The sequence below is a fragment of the Acanthaster planci genome, linkage group LG05 (genome assembly GCF_054643075.1).
Source record: "Acanthaster planci isolate LZ-2023a linkage group LG05, COTS_SCS, whole genome shotgun sequence".
Lineage (NCBI taxonomy): Eukaryota > Metazoa > Echinodermata > Asteroidea > Valvatida > Acanthasteridae > Acanthaster > Acanthaster planci.
The window spans coordinates 5,093,293-5,109,628 of NC_141781.1; the positions used below are offsets into that span (position 1 = coordinate 5,093,293).

General features: G+C 43.2%; 1 protein-coding gene and 1 pseudogene across 1 annotated transcript in view; both read right to left on the bottom strand.

Annotated features, from left to right (window-relative positions):
- Positions 1-2,508: 2,508 nt before the first annotated feature.
- Positions 2,509-4,351, bottom strand: LOC147799034 (uncharacterized; annotated as a pseudogene).
- Positions 4,352-8,393: 4,042 nt separating this feature from the next.
- Positions 8,394-16,336, bottom strand: part of LOC110989940 (chondroitin sulfate synthase 1-like) — a 43,217-nt gene continuing 35,274 nt past the window's right edge. Inside the window, exon 3 of the mRNA XM_022254656.2 lies at positions 8,394-13,705. Coding sequence (XP_022110348.2) covers positions 12,095-13,705 — 1,611 coding nt within the window. The 3' untranslated portion in view covers positions 8,394-12,094. The remainder of the gene's footprint in view (positions 13,706-16,336) is intronic.

Below are 16,336 nucleotides of genomic sequence, written 5' to 3' on the forward strand. Positions count from 1 at the left end.
TGCAAGTTTTATCTCTTTGTTCACAGTACTAGTTAGAGGGCGCTACTATGCTGACGCGGATCTGTACTTTGGAGTAATACTGTCGCGTCTGAGCTGTTGGGGTCGGCCGCGAAGTATCCTTTAAACACGATACGCGCTAGACTTGATAACATATTCAAGATTTTGGTAATGTTGCTTTGCGCTGTGACCTGGAGGACTTTATTACAGATCACTCATCAACCAGCATATAAACATGTTTAACAAAGCCAAATCTATCATCAATCTTAATATTGTAAGGATAATATAGATCTCGATCGTACCAGAATTGTACTGTTTGTAATCATGGTGTAATTACAATGAATGATCTCGTTGCACTGTTGGTTGCTAGATACGAAAAAAAGGAAACGTATGCCTGATCTGTGCGAACCAACTGCCGTCAGGCTAGCAAACAACAAAGTGGAACACACCCTAGAATTCAACGCAAATTTCAATAGAGTTCACAGCGGCGTGCAAGCGTGACGACTTTACACATGCCAGTCCCAATCTTCGGTCGAGTGGTCAAGAGAGACTCCTGACCACTCGACCGTTACTCTCATTACATAACAAGGATAAATTCAATTCATTCTAATTCACCACGGCACTCAACCGAATAAATAGATATTCATCCTTTAAACACGATACACTAGACTCGACAAATTCAAGATTTTGGTTTCGTTGCTTGACGCTGTGACCTGGATGAACTTATAAAGAACGGGATGATATTAAAAACCAAGAGATTTGGAAACTGACAAAAGATTTTCAAAAGTGTATCCCGTGACGTTTGAAAAGCATGTCTGGCACTCCCGCTTTGACAGCTTCAGAGGCGCCACCAGCCCTCGAGCTGTGTACGGCAGACTTAGATGTATCATTCGTAACGCGCGCGAGAGCGCCCATAATTAATTCTCTAACCCTGGAGTAACTCATGGGTTTATTAGTTTGTCGTAACATGTATCCGTCTTTGGTTTTGACAGATTTGTAAATGTACATCTTTATCAGAGGTAAATAAAGCTCCCACATGGTTACTGGACAACTAAGCAAATAAGTTTTCGCTACCGACTCTGCATTTCCTTGTCTGTTAACATCAATTTTGCTCGATTCAATATCGATAGATAGGCCTAAGTGATCATAAAAATGGATATGTTTAGAGAAGCCGATTCGTTGAAACGTAAAACCCTGCATATGAAATATAAGCATCACAGCCAAGGACCTGATATTCATCAGATAAGATACGGTTTTAGATGGTTATAGACTCGAAATATTCTATATTAGAGGGTCCTGAGAGCCATGGAACTGAGGAATTCAAGAAATATGAGACTGAACCTCTGGGCCGGATTTAGGGCTTCCAATTCTGAGCAATTTGGATGCAATCGGGTCCGAAAGTGGCACTATTTTGGCCGTTTCGCAGAAGGATGCATTTTCAAATTATGGCTACTTTTCCGGGCATTGGAATTTCCGTCATTTTAGGGTGCTCTGCTTTGGGTAAGAATTTCTCAAAAATTTGTCAGTCGACCCACTAAAAATTAAAAGGAAAATGAAAGAGGACATGACGAACATCATTTTGCTGTCCAGCTTGGACACCTGTGAGAGTTGTATTTGAAATTAAAGGATTTATCATTGGTGTCTGTGACATTTATTTACAAGGGTGCACCCCTGCGACTGTGGTGCCCAGTGTTGCCATTTTCCAAACTTAGGCGCTGTAGCGACCCAGCTGTTGATGGCGTCCTCGACCTGTATAACTAGTAGGAGTTGATTAGCCATGTGGCTCAAAATTTTAAGAAGTCTGCTTTTTGAATTTTGCTCCTGGGTATCTATTCCATTTCTAAAAACTCCATGTCTAATACACATCCTACTAGTATCTATGGCAACAGTTTGTAAATTTTTTCTTCCTGCTACCGCAAGGCATTATTTTTTACAACTGATTGTCTGTAAACCGTTTGATTCTGCTATGCTGAATAGCAGTGTGTGAACCTCAGACTAAAGAAACCGCTTTCAATTGCTCCCCAAGATGAACTATGAGATTGTTCTTGTCGTAACCAATGGCCATTTGAAATAGAGTTATTTAGCTCAACAATGTAGCCCCGCTAGGGAAACCCGCAGCGCTGAGTACACCACATGTACATTGTACTTCAAAGCATCTGGGGTTGAAGCTAATGGGGGTTGTTATTAAAGAATTAAGGTTATGTAACCAAAACTACAATTGTTCGCAAGTCAATGGTGAAAGAATGACGTTGGAATTCCAGGAATCCCTTTGTTCTATTCAACAGCACATTGCCTTTGTCATGATTTTACTCATAGGTCCCATCCTTTTTACGCCGATACAATTTTCCTGGCTAAACTGGCGAGTTTGCGAACGCTAACTTGACAATCCTTGGTTCAAAACAAACACTTTGGTATTATATCAGCTATAATATCCTATTTAATACTAAAGACTCTCCTTTCTTGTCATTTTATCAAACCATGTTGCAAATCAACCAGCAAGCCAAGCCACTTCATCTCGGATATGGGATTCCACATACTGTTGTCGGTGTCCGGAACAAAAACCATCAATCAAATCTTTCTCGACATCGGCAGCTGTACCGTTCAGCCTGCATATCCCAGGCCGTCATCTAACACAATCGGTTTTCCTTCCTTTCTCCATTTCTAAGCCAGTGGTCTAACCATAGATCTCTGTGGTCTAACCACCTTTGTGAAGACGACAGGGACCGTAGATAGACAGACAGGCAATACCTTGACTTTGAAGAATATGAGGGCCCCATTCTCAAACCATACAAACCCTAGATACTTCTGATGGTCTGGTAAAAACGTGATGGTATCCTGATTTTAAATTAAATTGACAGGAAACCGTCTTTTCTAAGGAAAATCAAAGTAGTGCACATGTCCTCGTATTTGACCGACTGTTTCCAGACGTATTTGTTTACTTGTTTGAGATATAAAATTAGCCGCCATTTACTTGAACTCTGTATTGAAACGGACAAAGGATTGACATTATACGGTTGGTCAGAACATTCAGCGACACAGTCTAAATGTTTTAGTTCTGAAATGGCTTCCTTGACAAATGTGGCATGAGCTCGTGCCGAGTCATTATCAAACTTGTACATAAAGGAAGTTATTTTGAGGGTTTCAAGTGGCGTTTCATAAAACGGAATGACGTAACCCTTCTCAACAACTTCAAGAATAACACTGAGTTACAAGTGATGGAACGTCAGAAGTTCCTATGTAAATAAAAACGATTGGCAACTTTCATATCAATTAAACTGTTTTCTTCGTACTCGAAATATTCATCAGTGAAATTAAAATGAGACTTGCTGGTAATAATATAGTCAACTTGCTTCAGTGACGATTCATTCTGGCTAGTATAGGCTCAGATGGTGGGTGCTGTTCTGGAGTTAGTGGTGGTCTGGGCTGGAGTGATGTTGGGACAAGATTTCTTCCCATGTCCCTGGTATGGCTGCCACAGGCATAACTGATGTCACGGCTTGTGGGAATTCGATAGGGGTGTAAAAGCCGACGCTGAGAAGATGCTGCAGGAGCAGAATCAGCATAAGTTGAGGCCCCACATAGTCTGTCTTGAAGCGATTGGCTTGGCTGCCCTTCGTGGCCGAAGCTTTGAGCTGACGCGCGTCTCTGGACTCCGCACATATGATCTTCTTGTCGTCGCGTCATCGGAGTTCGTTATTTTCGAACTTTTCTACCGTAGCCCAGCCATGGAGAGGGGCTTATGTCAGCCAGTTTTTGCTTCTGTCGATGTTGTAGAAGATGCACCTCTTTTTGAAGTGCACACTTGACTTCTGATAAACTGTTCTTATGATCCGCCTCTGTCAACTGGTTCAAGACAGACTGGTTGAAATTATATTGTCTCTCGTGCCCCTCTCTTTTCCAGGTTAACTGGGTACTAGTAGCAGATTTTAACTCAGCTGCAAATCTGGCTGAAACTTCGGCCAGTCTGTCTTCAAACAACTTAGCTTGATTAGAAGAGAACTGACCAAGTAGTTGTTGAGTATTTTCCCTCGTAGTGGGCGAGCTCATCTTGTAATCTAAGATTGGCCTACTAGACAGGCACGATGTAGTTAAGCAAAAATTTGGATGGAGGTCACAGCTGCGTGCAAGCGTGAAGACCTTATATGTTGTTATTGTTTTGCTTTAATGGCGTTTTCAGCTACTCAGGCTGTTTGCGCCAATAACCACACGTGTGTTCATAGCCCTTAATAATCAGCATCACATTACGGAGTTAAGAAGAAGGTCCAGTTTTAGAGGCAAGAGAAAACCTGAGTACCTGGAGCAGTGGCGTAGTCACGCCCCCTCACAAATTCCCGGTGCCCTCCCACTGAAAAAAAAACCCCGGATATTAATGGATATTGCACAAGGCTAATAAAAATTTGCCCCCCGCAAAACAAAACAAAACAAAAAAACTGAAAGCTGGAGCCCCCCCCCCGGTAAAAATACGCCACTGACCTGGAAAAAACCTGCAAGAGTGAGTACGGACTGGAGACAAAATGCACTTAAAGCCTGGGCCAAGCCGGGACTCGAACCCGGGCCTCATTGGTGTAAACCGAGGAAAGAACCGCTACGTTAAAACCCCCTCCTCCAAAACCCGATACATGCCAGTCACAATCTTTATATGCCCTCTATTGACCAACTCGACCGTTACTCTTACAAGGACAAAGACACCACGGTGCTCAACCGAACAAACAGACATTTTCCCATCGCAGTGTGCAAAGGTACTTTGGAAACGAAATTGGTTCGTGGCTTGAAGCGTGTTACAAGAAGTGGCAGAAGTGAAAGAATTTCATGTTTCAGTTCATGACGTTAAAATGGCACATCACAAAATAAGTCAAAGCACTGAAAAAAAAAATCGCCGTGGAAAAAAACCGATAGCGTACCGTGAGCAATTCATCACCCAAAAAGGAAACTGGGAGGTAACTTACTAAAATAAAAAGAAGGAAAATCCGTTAAGTCGTGAAAGAAAATATTCAAAGGTCACTCAGCGACTGCGTCAACACTATAATCAGGACTACCGATAAAAATGATTGAACGTGTGCGTTTACGCAGTACTTCCGGTTGCAGATGATGCCACTCTTACAAACCGGATATGGTGCATGAATTGGACAATTCCTGTTCTTGGCATTACCATCCAAGACATGTTATTCACGCTTGTCCCCTAATATAAAATAGCATGCAGTGAGCATCAACTGAGACAAACGACGTCAGATACGAGGGAAGCCTGCATTTCCGCAGCATCGGGTACGCACATGGACAGTATCCGTCGATACTGAGCAGCCAACGTCCACATGTGTCTGTTCGAAAATGACTACATTACTAAAAGGATCGTGGTAAATGCAACAACATTTAATTGGCCTTTGGTCTCACAGCTACGGGGGCCCATGAGTGCCAATTTTATTTCGGCAAACATATTTTTATTGCGAAATAACGCAATAATATTGAGAAATGACGCAATACGTTTGCGAAATAATTAACGCATTGAGTTTGAAAAATAACGCAACCAGTTTGCAAAATGACGCAACAAGTTTGCAAAATAACAGTTTACAACAGTTCTACGGACATTAAGTGAACACTGCAGGTGATTTCCCGTGAAACAGTATTCGAGAAAAGCTAAGCATGACATTAAGCAAACCCGCAAGCTTCTACTTCTCTCTTGGTTTGAGTTATGATCACACATTGTGGTTTTTGGCAGTAAATCATGGTATCATCGTAAGTTTAAGAACCCTAAAACGATGTTTGGCCTATTACGGACGGTCCAGGAGAGAGCACAAGTCAACGATGTTTCTCTCTTCATACTGGGGCAGATGCGGTGGGGGTGCGTTCGAGCGAGCTGCTATGTTTATGAGTATACTCCTGGGTGCTCAAACGGCTGGAATACGACCCGAGGGTCAGCGAGAGTATTATACTCTCGCTAGAGGGGGAGTATCACTGATCTGTATACACTGGATAGGCAGCTCTGCTCTGCGAAGTGAAGGGACTGCGTGGCTAGCTAAGTTTAGGCTAATCAATACAATATGGCAGTTTCTAAGTCACCGGCTTTAGCGCCATGAATGAATGTACTTCGTCAATGGACTGAAATTGGAGGCCATTCTATTGAATATCCTAAGATATACCAGGCAAGATATCGGACGGAGGGGTACCCCCCTTACCTGTCCAATCCCTATACACACTCTAGACTATTGTTACCTAACACATCCCCCCTAGAAGTCTGTAAAGAATTCCTGAGATTCCGATCAAACAATGACCAACACAAAGGCTCTCTCTCTCAAAGGTTCTCTCCGTCCCATATCTTGCTTCGAAAGTCCTACAATGGCCGCGCGGTCACTTCAATTCACACATAAGCCTACTCTGACTGGGGAGCGTACTCCCGCCACAGACGTACATAAAAAAATCTGGACTCGCAGTGCCCTTAATCAGCTTATAGAAATAATTGAATCCACTTGCAAACAAGAATACAAAGCTTGCCCGGCAATGCCCGCCTTTAGTTCTCCCTGGCGTCAATAGAAGCGAGCCAACCCGCGCATTTGTATTCGGCTCGGTAAAATGGCCGCTGGTTGGCTTCTATTTCATACAAAGGCGCTGCAAGTCCAATTTTTTTTTAAATATAAGTCCGTGACTCCAACACCCAAGGTAATGCGCACGCAACCTACTACGTTCACAGGCGTAAACACGCGAATGCACCCTGCATGGACGTATAACATGATTTCAGCAGGCAGTACGTGCGCGGTGACACAAAACACGAGAAGACGCAACAATCATACATCACCAAAACCGCCCTGTTATTTCGCAAACCCATTGGGTTGTTTCCAAAATTATTGCGTTATTTCACAATACTATTGCGTTATTTTGCAAACTTGTAGCGTTGTTTCGCAATAAAAATATTTTTGCCGAGTTAAAATTGGCACTAACGGGCTTCCGTACACAGCCGCACATGAGACAAACATTTCTTTTTTTTTCATTAAAAAGAAATTGGCCGATTTTCAGCTTCTCCTAAAAATCCCGAAGTTGACTGAAGCGCAAGTAATAGGACGGATCAAAACAGGAGTCTCCTATATTGATAACAGTGAAATCCAATTACGGCAGGAGGAAGTCCGGAAGACTTTAGAGCGATACTAGCAGGTGCTTCCATCGCCAGAGTGAATTTCTTTGTTTTGAGAAGAAAGTTCCATGGCAGTAAGCTTAAAAAGGTCGCAGATCGGGGGGGGGCTCTTTCTTCCTCAGAATGACCCTGTACGGTGATCACAACAGCACCACAAACTTCAGCCTTGCAATGTTCGCTTATAACTTCCTCACTGCTCCCAACTTTCGTTGAGCTAGTATGAACCGAGTTATTATGAACGACTGTAAAATGACCTGGAAGGTCATTTAAAAAAAAAAAGAAAATAAAATTAAAAAAAAAAACCCAAAAGAACCAACCAACTACAATGACACAGAAACGAATATGTGAATTTGCTCGTTATTTATGAAGCCCCATGGGTGTCACTTTCCCTTTGTGATGTGTGTTTCGCAAGGAGGCACATGTCTTTCAGCAAGTTGCCGAAGCAAGATAATAAGTTACAGTAAAAAGATAATCGATGACTCGCGGTGTCGTGTTGCTGGTAGCGACGTTTCGGCTGCTAGTGCTGCTAGCCTTCATCAGGCAACTGAAGTCTAGATGCTGCAGGGTCCGCTATATACCGCTGGTTTGAGATGGTTTGAGCCGTGTGAAAAATGGCAAGGCGAGAGCATACAACTACAAACCGCAACTGGTGGAAGGGTTAGGGTTAAGGATGGCTGCTTGGGTAGTGCATGAAGCTACATGTACATGTATATGGGTAGCGTGATGAAAGGTAAAGTTTGAGCAAGTGGTGGGTGGGGGATGGGTTTGGAGTTGAGGATGTGTACTTGGGCAGTGGAGTAAAAGATGAGGTGAGAGCATGGGGTAGGATTACCAGATAAGCATGGGTACTTAGGAAATTAGGCAAAAGGTCACCTAGGAGTACGGTGCGGGTGTGTGTGGGAGGGAGCTAGTTGAAGAGGTACATGTAAGGAAAAATACTAAATTCTCACCAGACGGGATTAAGCGGCGGTATGTGTGTATTACAATGTATATTATGTAGTCGGCAAAGTAAACTTTTCAGTGGCAAGGTTTTTTTGTGTATTTTTCCATCGGCAGTCCTTAGAGGGTCATCAAACCCAATTATATCACATTTGCGCTTACCATCAGGGTCTTATGGAACGCAGAAACAACTGTCATTTCCTACATACATGTATAACAATGATCAAACCGGTTCACAGAAAGTTGTCAAACTAAATACTGAAAAATCCATATTCAAATACGGGCTTGGGAGAAAAACACCAAATATCGGGGGAAATGAAAAGGAGGGGCACTCCGGTTGGGTTGTTGCACATATCAAACCTTTCTTTTTTATTTTTTGACATTGGTAATTTTAATTTATTGTCAAAGTTTACTGTCTGCGTCCACAACTCACGATACAAAAAAACAAATTAGTTTATAAAATTTTACAATTAACATCAAAAAGATGGGATTTTTCTCTATCAAAATGAGTTTCGCATTAAATGAGGTTTTCTTTCAAAGCAACCCGGACCATACTTTTTACACAAGAGCTATCCATGTTATTGAATTTACTCCAACTACTTTATCTATTGCTTTCTCTTTGTTTTTGACCAAGCATGTTCAAGGACATTTATGCAACTCAGCGTCAGGGATGTTAACTCTATAACAGGTTTTGCCCTCACACCGATCGTACATGTATATATTCACATGTACAGAGGTATGTATGTGTATACTAAGTATTCCTGGCCACTGTTCAACATACATCACCCCCCCTTATTTCCAATGTCTAGACAGATACCACCCTGAGCTGAACTTGACCCTGACCCCAATTTGAAATCTTGAAATAAACAAAAACTGCAGGCAAATCCCGTGACCACCACAACCTACACAAGCTGAAGCTCTTCTTCTGTCAGTGCTACCACCCCCTCAAAAAAGTGTGCCCCCTCCCCCTGAAATTTCCCCCAGTTAAGTAACCACACAACAGGCACTGAGTACGCCAAAGAGCATCCACCATGTACCACTTGCTCCATATTTCTAATGCATATACATGAGGCAACGGGTAAATGGCACTGGTGACGTACAATTACTCAAGCGCCCCTTCAATTTGCTATCAGTGATAAAGTATAACTTTGTCACTGTTTGCACAAAGAGGTGGATTTCTCCAAACTGCATATAAGTAAACTTACAAGAAAATCACATTTGAAGTTGGTCACTTTTTTCAACAGAGAAATGGTTCCGATTAAGTGAAAGTGTTTATCTAAAACATTGTACAAAAGCACGTATTAAATAACCCACCATAAAAATACCAGAAATTGTACTGTCTAATCTTTAATTTAACAGTTGTTCATAATTATTCATTTACCTAAAATTTGCCTATTTGTGAAAACCTAAAAACTAAGGAAACAGTATCGGCAATATGCAAGCCGTTGCCATCGCAGGCAAAATTGTTACATTGCATAGTTCAAGAGTTAAATTTGCCTCCTCGTGAAAATGGCAAAACCAGTTTTGCCCTTCATAGCTCAATGTAATCTCTATGGAGCTGACATGTACATTTACACCTTTCACAAAGAAACAAAAGTGCAGCGTAACTGGATAATTCCCAACGGAGATCATCATGATTTGGCTGATTTGAATAGATTTGGTCAAAATGATTTCATCCAAGTCTCGGCATTAGATAGCACAGTTGGTTTGGCCAAATTTGTCTCTTCACGAAAACGGTGACCACTTGCGTTAAGAAGGTCACCAACGAGTGCCTCCTCTCCGTATATGACCATGTGGGTAACATTCAGCATGTTCACATGTCACATCAAATAACAAATTGCCCCCCCCCACTGGAAAAAAAAATAATTGGGGCACATTTCTGAAATTTTTGTCCAAACAATCTATCATCTCTTATTACATAAACCAGTGTAAATAAATAAATACTAATATGACATGACATGATTGGTATCACATCAATTAAAAGGTAAGTTGAGAAATTTATGGCAAGGTTTGTACAATCATTTATACACATGCACAATTAGTTAGAAGTTCATATATATAAAATTCATTTAAAATGATCTGTGTGCACATTCGAAATGATCATGGATGTAACTCAATGTGGAATGTCATAGACTCAGCGTATGCCCACAATTAATCCTAGCTAAATGCTTAAAATACATTCACAGTTCCCTCTTCAAATTTACAATATCGCCAAGTCTGTCAGTTTAGCACCAGATACATGCATGTGTTGTAAGTCCGTGTTGCACAGTAAGGACGACACGACTCAATTACACACAAGCAGGAATTTGACCTCAAAAGAAACAAAAAGTTTCACAGTAATTATCACAACCACACTTTCGGTGAAAAATAACAAATAACAATTTTAAAAAAATAACAAACACAATATTAAGGCTTTAATTTACATTTAATCAAGTGCACACACAATTTCTTCTTTTTTTTTTCAATCAGCCCATCATGTTTCTGTCCCACAGGTAACAAAACGAAGACGAGAATTACATTTTGTACATATGAATGGACAGAGGATAGTACGTGTTTCTATGTGCCATTATGGCATATTTATTTACTGGGGTTCAAAATTCAAGTCCAACCAATGAACATGGTATAGACTGATTGCGCCCACTTAGTCAGCCATAGTCACATGACCCATAGTGGGTCTCAAACTTCAGCAAGCACAGCGTCCTCCCATAGCTAAGTGTGTCATAAGTGTCGCTTACCAGAAAGAATGCCTTCGGTTGGTAAAGCACTCACATTACTGATGAGCTTAGCACTAGAGCAAAAATCAGCCTTATTTTTGGTAAACAACACTTACGGCACACTTTGCTGCGGAAGGATGCCATGTTTGTTGATATTTGAAACCACTACAGGTCACGTGACTTACCAGGTGCACTCAGTGTATTACGTACTTATAGTTCTGGGGGAGATGTTTATACTTTTTCCAAGGGCATGTTCACATGCCACAGGAAACTGTGATTGGTGCATATGTAGTTCTTCTACAAATCCTCTGACACCGTCACAAACGTCCTGATTGCAAGAGCGCTGGTAACACCTCTGATTGTCTGGTTTTCTCATTGTGCAAGTATACACGGTTGGATCTAGAACAATTTTGTTTGGAGACAATACAGACATCATGCCAATTAAGGCTGGGAATTCACGTTTCATTTGAAAAGCATTTAGGAAACTTTCCCATACCATTTAAACGTTTAACCCTTACCACGCCGTCACTGGAAATTTTTTAAACAACAAATTGTATACAATTTAAATAGTTGACACAAAGTTCCAGCGATGAATTCGTGGTATTCCTTTGACATAACCGAGCAGTAAAGTGTTCGGAAAATCTGATGACATTTTTACTTGCATTGTTTACAATAAAAATGAATGCCACATTGCGCCAAAAACGTCAAACCTCTAAAACGGCGCCGTTCCATTTAAACGTTTGGGAAAGTCTGTAGACAGGTTTGGAACTTTCTTCGTTTAAATGTGTAAACATCCCATCCTTAGACCCAAATACAGTATTCCTGTGACATAAACCCAAAGACAAGTGAAAAAATACTCCACCTTCTTCCTGACAGTGAAATACTGTAACATGCAGAGCACCCACCCTTGTATGACCACTCTGGGGTACATGCATGTGCTAGCCGTCCGTCCGTCATGAACAGAAACTGTTGCAGCTGTTGAACCCTGGTTGAAGGTTTTTTGCAATTTGGTTCAGGTTCATGGCCATGATGTCAGGTTTTGTCAGGAAAGGGTTTTGCTAATTCCGAAAAGTGGCCAGATTATTTCTAACTGTAGACAGTGGTGAATGGCACTTTTCACCCTTGTGCAACGTGATGGCCACTGTGCTGTGTGCAAAAGTGGGGCTAAACTTCCTTTGAGCGTATTAGCTTTGTATAAAACTTTACAAGGTAGATAAAAAGGATGCCTGGCAAAATTGCCCCGCTAACACAGGGCGTCAGCTACAAAATGTACCCTGAACATGACTACATTATAAATACTTTATCTACAAAAGGTAAGCCAACGTTATCTCGTTTCTTTTTCCTTTTCTTCACTAGAGCTCAACTTGTTTTTCTCCAACAGCTTCACCAGATGCAGACTGCTACCATACTGATTGAACTTTGAGCCCATACACATTTGATACTGCTTGGTTTCTAGTTTTGGATTGCAAATGACTGGGTGGTAGATGTGAATGAGTGAGGGGTCCGGGGCTCGCAATATTGTCACGTTGCTGCTGGCAAATTTTTGGTAGAGGTCCACGTCCTCCAGTCCCCAGCCAATAATGGAAGAGTCCAAGCCCCCTGCCTCGCTGAGATCGCCGTTGTAGAGGCACGCAAGCCCGTAGCCGTAGTGGCGGAAGAATCCCGTTTCCTTGCTGATGGCCAGCTTGGATTCCGGCTTTGTCCCGGGCCCGTAGGTGACCTCGGGGCTGTACTGCCCGAAGACCACCGGATAGTACACTTGCCTGCCTCGCTGCGTGTTCAGTCTGCAGCGGGTCAGAAAGCCCGGAGAGATGTGCATGTCCACGTCCACGAAAAACATCAGGGCGTCGGGCGGGAGCTGGGAGGCACCCAGGTCTAGCGCGAGGCCCCGGGAGAACTCCCCACTCGCATGTAGAACCTTCAGCTTGGCCCGCAGGTACTTGCCAGAATACTTAGCGACCAGGTTTTCAATTTCCTCAGAAGGGTCATCCTCTGGAAGCTTGAAGAGCACTATAATCATCTCAACATTCTCACCTGGTATTAAGCACATCCGCTCAAAGTTTTCCATAAAACGCTGCAAGGTTTCTAGTCTTCCGGCTAGCGGAAGGATAAAATGTATTGTTTCTTTTAGTTTGCTAATATGATGAGGATGTTGGTGAGATGGGGCATCTCCCTTTTGATGTATGCCAAATAACGTTTGCGAGATGCCATGTTTGATTTTTTCCACACTGCTGTCCTCTTGAGCTTTCTTAGTGGGGTGCGACGGCCGTAGCTCAGCGTCATCCACCCTGATCTCAAGCTTTCCAAAGGACTGTTGCAAGTAGGCATGCCGCCTTACCGGAAATCGTTTACTTTTGCTGTGCTTGTGGTACATGAGCAGCAAATCCAGCACGTAATCAATGCCGTAGAGAGGCACAACCCGCGTGTAGCCATACAGGATCTCCTTGAAGTCGATGGTCCGGCCCACCTTCCTGGAGTTGGCGTTGATGAGGGCCATGACCTGACCCGCTACGTGATCCAGGGCCTTGGTGTGGTACGGTGGCATGCCCTTCCGAGGCGCGCTAGCGCTGGTGGAATACCAGTACTTCCCAAAGAAGTTCCAGGGCAGGATGTCCTCTGGGCCATCAGGGGCGTACTTGAGCAGGCCAGGTGGCAGTCCCAGGCTCTGAAGCTGATGGGGGTCCCCGCTCAGGCCCTGGCGGTCCTCCTCCTCGTTCAGCAGCTGCCGCATTCGGAGGATGCTGCGGTACAGGTGCATAGTCTTCATCCGCAGGTCCATGATGGCCGTGGACTGCAGGTAGTTGTGCAGGCGGTACATGTAGGGCGTTCTCTTGATGGGGTGCAGCGTGATGGCTTTGTGGACGTCGGACGTGTCCAGGCTGCCGGTGAACGCCGTGTCCGACTTGCTGTAGTTGTTGTAAAACAATGCCTGCATCTAGAGATCAGAGAAAATCACATCACACGCTGTAGAAAAATTACATAAAAACCACATGCACCGCAAAAAGTCAAACATGAAAGCTCTTGTACATGTATAGTGTACATGTTTGTTTGCACACCAGGTAAACTGTACCAATGGTGTCAATTTCAGGTGCCATCCCTGCCTTTCCAATGATCGCCAGTCAAAGGGAATATGCACATGATAACTCCAAATAAATGAAATGTACAATGCACAATGTAAAGGTGCATTACATACTTGGTGATGCACACATACCTGGACATGTAAATTCAGTCCTACCAGACTCCCCTACTTTGCAGCTTTTTGGTACGGTACATGTCAGTATACATGTATTTTCAATCAACGCACTGTGCAAGTACTTCATTTCGGGGCACCCCGAAAGGTTCAATCAGGGTACTTTAGTCCAAGTACCTCTTTGTTGACTGACAGGGGATTTTCACCTGATCGTATGGACCTTCATTCTTGTTTGAAAGAGGATGATCAGACTAAAAATGTTTTCTTGAGCCACTATCTGTGGATGCATCCATGAGAGAGGGATTTTCGGCTTCAAATCCTGGAAGGTGAGCAACGGCAGTTCTAAACACTTTGTAAGTCCTCTCCCGGGGCAAAGACTTAACCAGCGTTGGCCCCAAATCCACCTGTTGTCTGTTTCAAGCACTTATCTGCTGAATCATATTCCCACGTGAATTGCACACATGTCAGTATACGAGGGCACGGACACCTACCGGTGCATGTGTGAACCTGTATGTGTATTTGTATCGTATGAGATGGCCAGTGTGGTGCAGGGTAACGCTGCAATAAAACTGAAGAGCGGAACCATGCATGCAGGCATCAAAAACCCTTCAAGATCTACATGGGGGTTCTGTCCCTGTGGAGTGTACCCCTTTGCTCTCTCAATTTATTGTCATTTCAGACCCATCATTCTGTAGGCGAATGGCCAGCATGGAAAATTAATGCGAAATCCTTGTCCATGTACAACCACTGGAGGGCGTCAGCATCCCAGACACAGTGATAACGACATGCACATCATCAGCAAAGTTTGGTTAGTCTCAAGTCTAGAGACAAACAAAAGATCAGGTAACAAGGTGCATGGAAATGTCCCGCTAGGAGTGCATATGACACTTCAAATTCTTCAATTGGTACCCAACACAGCGAGGTTCGATTGTGCACAAAACCATCCTCCTTTCATAAACCTTTTAAAAGTTCCGTAAGTGATGGATTTGTGCACATTCCTTTCACCACAGCGGATTAACTTGGGCTGCAACTGCATGCTGCAGTAGTGCACACAGCCCGGCCCGTGCGACGGAACAGTGGCACAAAGTCGGGCAAGCTCCTTGGCTTGAGACTGCTCAGAACACGTCAACCTTTGTATCGGATCCTGGTACTTTTCATTCCAAAGTATGTTGAGCTTTGAGTTGTTTCTTTTAGTCGCACAACTAAATTTCTTGCATGCACCATATTCTTTCCAGCTTTGTACCGGTACATGTAAACTACGCGGATGCGCAAGAATCTCTGAGAAAAAAATTCCCTGCCTCACAGTGTACATGAACTTCACTGGACAGGGGGAGCTGGTGTGGAAAACATAAGACAGATTCCACTTGCCAGAATAAATGTATGATCGGTGCCGGTGCTGCAGATCTCTCCCTTATAAGTTAACGATCGTTCTACTCCAACCATCAACATGTATGGAATTTTTGCAGGTTTATAATTCAAGACATTATACCCCTAGCAACGATCCTACCACTGTTGAACACAGGCGCTCTGTGGTATTTCAGGGATTTACGACTTGTGTGCAAGTTTACCAACCAAGGCCCAACAAAGAGGGAATGAAGCAGTCATTCATCTCATGACAGTGCTCAAGTACTACTTTTGCTGGTGTTCTGCTGCTATGGGTAGCTTGCGCCTCGAAGCCTGTTTTCTCCTGGTACAATCTTCCAAATTCAAAGTGCAAATATTTATTCACTACCTCTGGGTATAATGTACTGGCAAATGTGCCTTGTACACACAGTGCCCCAGTGGTTCAACTGTTCTTTTAGCCTCCCAATTTTAATACCCTACCTGCTCATACTTTACATGAAATTCTCCAGGGCACTGTAACCCTTCCATCTCTCCATGCTGACCACCCATGCTTCAAAACTTCTACAGATGTCTTGCACGCCCACTGATATCAGTTTTATAAATGCACAGTGACAGTATGGTGTACATGTATGTATGCACATGTCATGACCGTGTACATGTACCCTTGGGAGGTTGTAACACCACCCAGCCCCCCCCCCAATCCGCTCCAAGACCCAGCCCCCCAAAATATGGGGAAATACTAAAAAATAACTAAAGTAAGCACAGCAATCCCACTGTAAGCAAAGTACAGGGTGCATGTATGTTACGTGTAATGTGTCATTATTGTCTATGCTTGTCTGCAAAAATGAGACACTAAGAACAAACATTTCCAGCCTTCGCCCCCCTCCAAAGTCCTCCATGTAATTCTGTCCCTACAAACATGCCCTCCCCTTGTAAAGACCAAAGATTTTCTTTTTGAATAATGAGAAAAAGGTGAATTTTGGGGACTATGTCAGTTCTCTTGCTTCGCCCCTTCCGAAGTTTTAACACAGG